Source organism: Watersipora subatra, chromosome 3 (assembly GCF_963576615.1).
Source record: "Watersipora subatra chromosome 3, tzWatSuba1.1, whole genome shotgun sequence".
Classification (NCBI taxonomy): Eukaryota; Metazoa; Bryozoa; class Gymnolaemata; order Cheilostomatida; family Watersiporidae; genus Watersipora; species Watersipora subatra.
This window is the reverse complement of record NC_088710.1, coordinates 12,766,785-12,774,349: the sequence shown is the minus strand read 5'-3', so window position 1 is coordinate 12,774,349 and position 7,565 is coordinate 12,766,785. Positions and strand designations below refer to the sequence as shown.

At 33.9% G+C, this 7,565-nt stretch overlaps 1 protein-coding gene across 1 annotated transcript; it reads right to left on the bottom strand.

Annotated features, from left to right (window-relative positions):
* Positions 1 to 14: 14 nt before the first annotated feature.
* LOC137389889 (large ribosomal subunit protein eL27-like) lies at positions 15 to 7,557 on the bottom strand. The gene is made up of 4 exons (XM_068076044.1): positions 7,529 to 7,557; positions 7,160 to 7,245; positions 2,887 to 3,056; positions 15 to 216 (listed from the first exon to the last, which is right to left on the bottom strand). The coding sequence occupies exons 2-4, from the start codon at positions 7,238 to 7,240 to the stop codon at positions 57 to 59; spliced, it is 411 nt and encodes a 136-aa protein (XP_067932145.1). The 5' UTR covers positions 7,241 to 7,245; positions 7,529 to 7,557; the 3' UTR covers positions 15 to 56.
* Between the last annotated feature and the right edge of the window lie 8 nt (positions 7,558 to 7,565).

The following is a 7,565-nucleotide window of genomic DNA, read 5'->3' as shown; positions in this document are numbered from 1 at the left end:
CAACAAATAAAGACTTTGGTATTTCCAGTATATTAAAGAAATTGAAAATCTATACATTAGAATCGCAACTTCTGGAAAAACCACTTGTTTTTGCCAGTCTTGTATCGCTCTTCGAATCTGCTCTTTATTTCCCTCCTGGCCTTTCTTCGTTTGGCAGGATCCTTGAAGGCATCTTTGTTTACATCATTTTTGTCTAGCCCAACATCGACGGAGTATCTATTGAAAGCAGTGTTGGATGAAATGACAAATATGCCAAGGCATTGATATCACACACAGTTGAGCATGGTTAACTTTTCATCCAGTAATGAAAAAACTTGATCAAATCGTAACAAAGTAATTTTAATATATTAAATTGCTGGTGGATGGTAAGACGTGTAAGGTCTGTTCTCCATACAAATAACATGTATACACATGTGGCATGCGATCCTATATCAATAACACAATAATCGTCAGATCATTGTGCAACACTTGGTTCAATTTGTTCTGAAGGATGGAGGTTAATAGACATACACAAGTCTAACTCACATCTACATAAGGTAATAATACTGGTGAAAAAAATCATTTCCGGAACAAAAAACAATTATATGAACCGAAGTGATCAAGCACAATATTATTAAGTATTACAGATCATTGCTACCAAAAGCAATATTTGGAAAACCGTGCTATGGAATTAAGTTTAAATATTTCAGCATTTTACCATTAGAAATTATACTTAAGCATCATACAAGAGTATAATTGTATAAGATCTACATATGGGCCTGATATACAGTGGTGATTGTACTTATGGGACCACTTAGAATAAACACATTTTTCATCGTGAATTCATAATTTCATATACTGTTCCGTCGGTATTATGTGAATTATGACAATATGCAAATCAATAGAAAGCTCAGAACGTATTGGATAAAAATATTATGTAAAATTAACTGATATTTGCTTTATTAGTTTAATTTTGGTACAATATGCCATTTTCGGCATAAAGTGGTACAAAAATCCAAAACAAATGTTTTTTTTAATTTGTGGAAAACTCAATTAACTTTTATAGAACATAGCTCTTTAAAAGTTAATTGATGGTGTTTCTAAGTTATTTTGGAGTATTTCTAGCATCCTAGTGTTTGGTATGACACCATAAGCCTAGACTGACCTGATAGGATATAATGGATGCCCATTAAACAGATTTTATTACTAAAGTGCACTTTTGGTGGGAGACAGAATGTCTAGAAAAATTTGCTTTTCAAATGTGTATAATATGTATAATCTGAGATTATAGGGAAAGGAGTTTATATCATAAATGAGAATGATTATTATGAAATTACCAGGCGGTCCCATTATTATGATCACCACTGTATATAGCTTTTAGAACTCTATGACAATCACCTTAATTCAAATCTATAGTATTCATACCGATTCTAAGCTATTAAAGGTTAGTGAGACAGTGATTTTTTTACCTCAAGTCAATTGTTTACAGAATATTCCACAACTCAAAATGAAATTTTAGCATCTTGGCAATGACAGCAAAAAATATGATAAATAATTATACTAATTTCCTTTGATAGATTACTGTGAAAACCATACTCTAAATCCCAAACTGTCATAAAATGGATGCGTTTGTGCGCAATAATAACGTATTGGCACATTAAATTTCATTATGATATGCGTAATCATTGCACAATATGAGAATGTTATAGTCAGTTATACAGATACCTACAAAGATGATTGATCTAAAATCAATGAACAGTAGTGGTTCACTTTAGTTCGTTAGTGATGCCTGGTAGAAACATGATAACAAGTTATATTCTTGAAGTGTAGGTTGCTATTTACACTGCATATTGACAAATTTTCAAATATAAATCCCAAGTATGGTAAAGACAAATTAAGGCATATGGCAAAGTAATACAAAGAAATGTTTCTTTTTATAGACAGCCATCTCACCCAAATTGATGATAAAACGTCCAACTCTTGAGTGGTAATACTTATAAAACTAGTGAGACTTGGCCAGTAACGCAATGATGAGATAAGGAATTTGTAGATTCACATTTACGATGCTTTTTAAATATACTGTAAAACCTTATTTGAAGGCCATCTCTAATAAAATGCCATTATAGGAGCAGGGATAAAAAATACAGCACCACCAGTTCATTGAACACGCTACCTATATTAGAGAGCCACTTTGACTTTCATTATGTTGGATCTTCATGAACCCATAATAGAAAGTGTCCACAAAATGGTACTAATAATGACTCAGTTAACATCAATAACAATTAATTCATTCGTTGTTGCTGTAGTGGTTGCCATGATTTTAGTGACTGTACCTGAGGAGATCAATCGTCACAATCATCCAAACTACACTCTGATTTGAAGTCACCAAGGTCTAAATCTGATTTATCGCCTTTAGATTCATCTATGTGGTGTACAACAGTTTTGATGAGCGATGAGAATACTCTTTAGGAACACCACACGATGTAAGAGCATTCATTGTTATAGCGTAGCAAGGTTCGTTGTTTAACTCCAAAGCTCTGCAGTTTATTCTTTAAAAGCGACACCATCGAAATAATTAATAGCTGTATGCGTCTAATGTTTTACTCAAGGTAGTTCCTTGTTTATCTCCGTCTGATACTTTGACCTTAATAAAAAAACTGCAACCAATGGAATTCATGCCATTCCACTTGAAGGAGAGTGCAAAATACAAGCAACATTAGCATCGCTTCACATGTAAAAGGGTTAAATTGATTTTTCCAAAATTCTGATGAGCTATTCGTAAAACTAAGTACCACCCTCTATTCGAATGTCACCTGTAGTACAACGCCACTATAAGAGAAGGGTTGACAAATACAGCCCAATGACCCTCAATTAGAGGTAACTCAATATTTGTAATGGCGTGACTACCTTGTAGGCATGAGGTGGTTATAGTTGTAGACACGGACAAAGGTTTTAATCTTTGATCGCTGAGCCACCTTTTTCTTGCTCATTTTTTTCGTCACTATTCTGGGATATCTGTCTATTCCAGCGACCAGAGCATGTCCATAGGGTTTCTCAGAACTACCTTCGTCATAATTCTGGAAGTAATGGAAAATAAAGACTAAGATAAAATAAAAATGAACTGGAGCATATATGATTGCGATTTACGCTCAAGCATTAAAATGTATAGGAGCTGTTACAAGCAGTTCAAAGTGCATAGAAATTAGCATCCTGTGTCATAATTGACTAAGCCCATGTTTTTAAAAATACAGTCAAACATTGATAACTCGCCCTCGGATAGCTCGAAAACATGGTTAACTCGAACGGGTTTTTTGTTCCGCTCCCACGTAATGATAAATTGCTTTAGATAACTCGACCTCAACTTTGTTAACTCGGAACAGTTTTTTGCCCAACGGCTACCGAAACGGTTGTTATCGCTTTAGAAAATCCCTTTATTCCAAGCCATAGAGGTTAACCTCAATTTTTCGTTGTTCATAGTCGTCGTCATTACCATCATTGGCAAAAGTCAACGACTTTTCTAAAGGTTTGGTGAAATTTGATTTTTACCAAACATCCGCTTAGCGATGGCCCTTCGGAAGCAAGGAAAAGTGAGGTAACCTTCGCATAAACTTCAAGAAAAATCGGCAAAATTGATCTTGGTTAAAACGCTCAGAGGAAAAAAGATGTCTTTTCTTTTGAGCATTTCAACAACAATCAAGTTTTGCCGATTTTAATCTAAAAAACGCCCTAGTAATAACATCACCTCAAACAACAAACCAATCTCAAGTGATAGAAAAATCTCTACTTTTTGATAAATATTTTTCAAACTTTTACATTAGAACCATTCAGTTTGAAAAAAGCCATTTATGCTTTTGATTTATATTATAGTTTGTATATGTACATGTATCTACTAAGTGATAAATAAATATATGGACTTGTGACAGTGCTCTGATAACTTGAACGCTCTGATAACTCAAACACTTTCGCTCGGTCCCGTGAGGTTTGAGTTATCCATGTTTGACTGTATACAAAATATTATAACATACTCAGAATTGGTTGAATACACATGTAAATTCACAATCGTTCACACAAGCCAACATGACAAATTATAAAACAACATACAATAGACCTATCCACAAGTGGTTAAAGGCCAACCTCTAAATGCAGGGTTATCTTTATCAAAAATCCTTTTATCATTTGAGAAAATATTCTATGCTAAAATGGAACTTGATTAATTTGTTAGTTCCAAAACCTATAATAGTTCTTTAATAAAGACTGCTCAATAATAAAGCATTTAGTCAATGCACTTTATCAGACTGTAAAAACCGAATTAACAAAGTAGTAACTAATAAAAAGGTTTTTACGCAGCGGATAGATATATATGAAGTGGACGATACTCGTACAAAATCCACCAAATCATACCATTAATCAAACAAGTATCATCAATCTATATATATATATACAGTCAAACATGGATAACTCGAACTTCACGGGACCGAGCAAAAGTGTTCGAATTATCAGAGCATTCAAGTTATCAGAGCACTGTCACAAGTCCATGTATTTACTTATTTATTAGTAGATACATGTACATATGCAAACTATAATATAAATCAAAAGCACAAATGGCTTGTTTCAAATTAAATGCTTCTAATGTAAAGTTTAAAACGTTTTTATCAAAAAGTATAGAGATTTTTCTATCACTTGAGATTGGTTTGTTGTTTGAGGTGATGTTATTGCCAGGACGTTTTTTTAGATTGACATTGGCAAAAATTGATCGTTGTTGAAATGCTCAAAAGAAATGACATCTTTTTCTTTTGAGCGTTTTACCCACGATCAATTTTGCCGAGTTTTCTTGAAGTTTATGCAACTTCAAGAAAAAGTTACCAAAGAAAAATCCCTTACTTTACCTGGGATTCGTTAAGAGCAACACTCCGAGGCAGTTCAATTAAAAGTTTTACGAGGTTATACGGTACATTGTATATCACTCACGCTTTTTGAATGGATACTTATTGAATGTACACACGTATTCTGTGTTTAGGTCAAACGATGAATAGTTTTTTTTAGCTATGACAACGTATACGTTTAATAAAAACAATTTTAAGACGTTTTAAACATTCAACATTCCGACGTTGATTCAACACGGAATCAACGTAGGAAAACTATTCGTCACGGGCTAGCCAGGTCACGCACTCAATAATTTTCGCCACGCACATACAAAACAACATGCTGTTTTTGTTTTGTATGTGCGTGGCGAAAATCCTTGCGCGCGTGATCCGGCAAGCCCGTGCTATTAATCGTATAGCAGTATAAATCAAATTTGACCAAACCTTTAGAAAAGTTGTTGACAAAATTGTTTTGCCGATGGTGGTAATAACGACGCTTATGAATTACGAAAAGACGAGGTTTACCTCTATGGCTTTGAATAAAGTGATTTTCTAAAGCGATAACAACCGTTTCGGTAGCCGTTGGGCAAAAAAACAGTTCGAATTAACAGTGTTGAGTTCGAGTTATCTATAGCAATTTATCATTACGTGGGAACGGACCAAAGAAACTGTTCGAATTAACCATGTTTTCGAGCTATCCGTGGCCGAGTTATCCATGTTTGACTGTATATATATTTCTCAAAGTATGTTCATGTAAATAAGTAGTCATGTAGACTTTGTATTAACATCCAAACACGGTTATCCGGATGCCAAATAGCTCGGTATATAAACAATGCAATCCATATCCGTCTGCTTGACCATTAAAGTTCAATCCACAATCTGTATACATAGATCTCAAAGCTTGTGTGTTCGTTCCTATGTATTTCAGTGTGTCCAGCTATAGGTATTAAAATCGTGAATAAAAAATCTCGCTTCATACTGTATTCGAACTTCCGGAGATTACAACTGCAAGTTTCAAACTACGCATTTAACCACTGAGCTATACAGTCCTTGCATTCTCTCGCTCTCATCTTATATACCGTATACACACGCTAAATGTGCACTTTTGATTATTAACTAATATTACTTTTTGCATTTGTTATTTTTTGTTGTTTATAAACTAAATTTTTACTACCAGTACCTATTTTTTAAATGTGCCCTTTCAATTTCAAGTGAGCAGTTACACTTCCATTTCCAGTTTTTCGCAAGGTTTGATTGCTAAATTGGTAAAGGCTAATACCTTTATGCAGACGATTGTATTATCAAGTAGGAATATCCTCTACATTCTCTCTCTGTTCGATCAGACATAAACAGTCAGATATCTCATTTTTCCATTTGTACCAGTATCGTCGTATTCAAAGTTTTGAAATTTTGATAGATAAAACAGTAACCTTTTTTATACACACACACGTCTATGCAAGAACTGTTATTACTAATTCATCATATTCAAGATTTTTCATTTTGTATTGTATCATTACCAAATCATCTTTTATTGTAGTCGTAGCAAAACAAACTTAATTTAGCTATTACTGGCTAAATGCTAATTATTTTACTTTTAGACACTCATAGTTATTTATTTTGTTTCTCAATTTGACCAGCACAAAACATTTTCCCCATGATATGAAGTTTGAAAGTTATGGTTGTTTGACAAAGTTTGAAAATCTTTAGTATTATTTTTTCAGCACACAATCAAAAACTTGGAAAGATTGACATCACAATGCTTAAATTGTACGTAACAATATTGCTATTACGTTCAGTATATGTAAATGTTCACAACTTATTTTAGAGCAATGATAATTGATAGTCACAGTATTTAAAGTCTTTCAAACAAGAATGTGCATATCTTTTAGTTCTAATTTCTGTATCTATTCTCAAGCTTAATATTATGGGGCTTTACAGCATCAAAAACTAACAAAGATTCAAAAAGTAAACTTAAGGGCTAAAGTAAACTATGAATCTGAAGGTGTGGTATTAGACAAGACCGGCAAAAGATGCTCGTATCAAATGAAAGCAAGGATGAGGCAGTACCAAAATCCGTTTACTTCAATTAGATAATCCTTGTAATAAGCGTTAATATGATCGCAACTGAAAAGACCGGGTAGCCAAATGTTTGTCATAAGGTTGATGCGCACATGCGGCTTGGGCACTATTTCGCCAAGGTTGACATATCTTTATTAGATAGTCTACGTTCAGTTACGTCTTGAACGTCAAAAAAAACTGAAAAATCGCTTGTGTGTAACCCGTAGCGGCAAGCAACCGTATGTGTAAGTGATACTTACCCTAACTATAAGAGCTTTTCGACCAGCAAACCGTCCACTTAGGATGAGAACAACCTTGCCAGATTTCATAAACTTCCCCATGGCCTCTACAACAATCTAGTAAACGATAGTGGTAGATCACACTAACCAAAAATAACAATCAACCAATCTGCACAAGTTGTAGCACAAATCTATTTGGCAGCAAGTCGGTGATGTCAGCAACGGTTGCACTTGATAAAACGACTTTAGAGAAACAAATTATATTATTCTTAGGTCCTAGAACAATCTTTAAATTATAAAGAATTCATGATTAAAATCGGTTGGCTTAGAGTGGTACACAGAATGAGATGAATGGCGATTAAAAAAAATTATTAATTAAGTCATCTGTACCTGACTGGCTGTACGCGAGAAAAGAACATACTTTTTC

Bases quoted from the DNA above. Each gene is read 5' to 3' on its own strand.
- LOC137389889 (XM_068076044.1), bottom strand. From the start codon at position 7,240: ATGGGGAAGTTTATGAAATCTGGCAAGGTTGTTCTCATCCTAAGTGGA. The intron at 3,057-7,159 runs GTAAGTATCACT...CATTACTTCCAG, and splicing joins GAAAAGCTCTTATAGTTAGG to AATTATGACGAAGGTAGTTC. The intron at 217-2,886 runs GTAGTCACGCCA...TGCTTTCAATAG, and splicing joins AACCACCTCATGCCTACAAG to ATACTCCGTCGATGTTGGGC.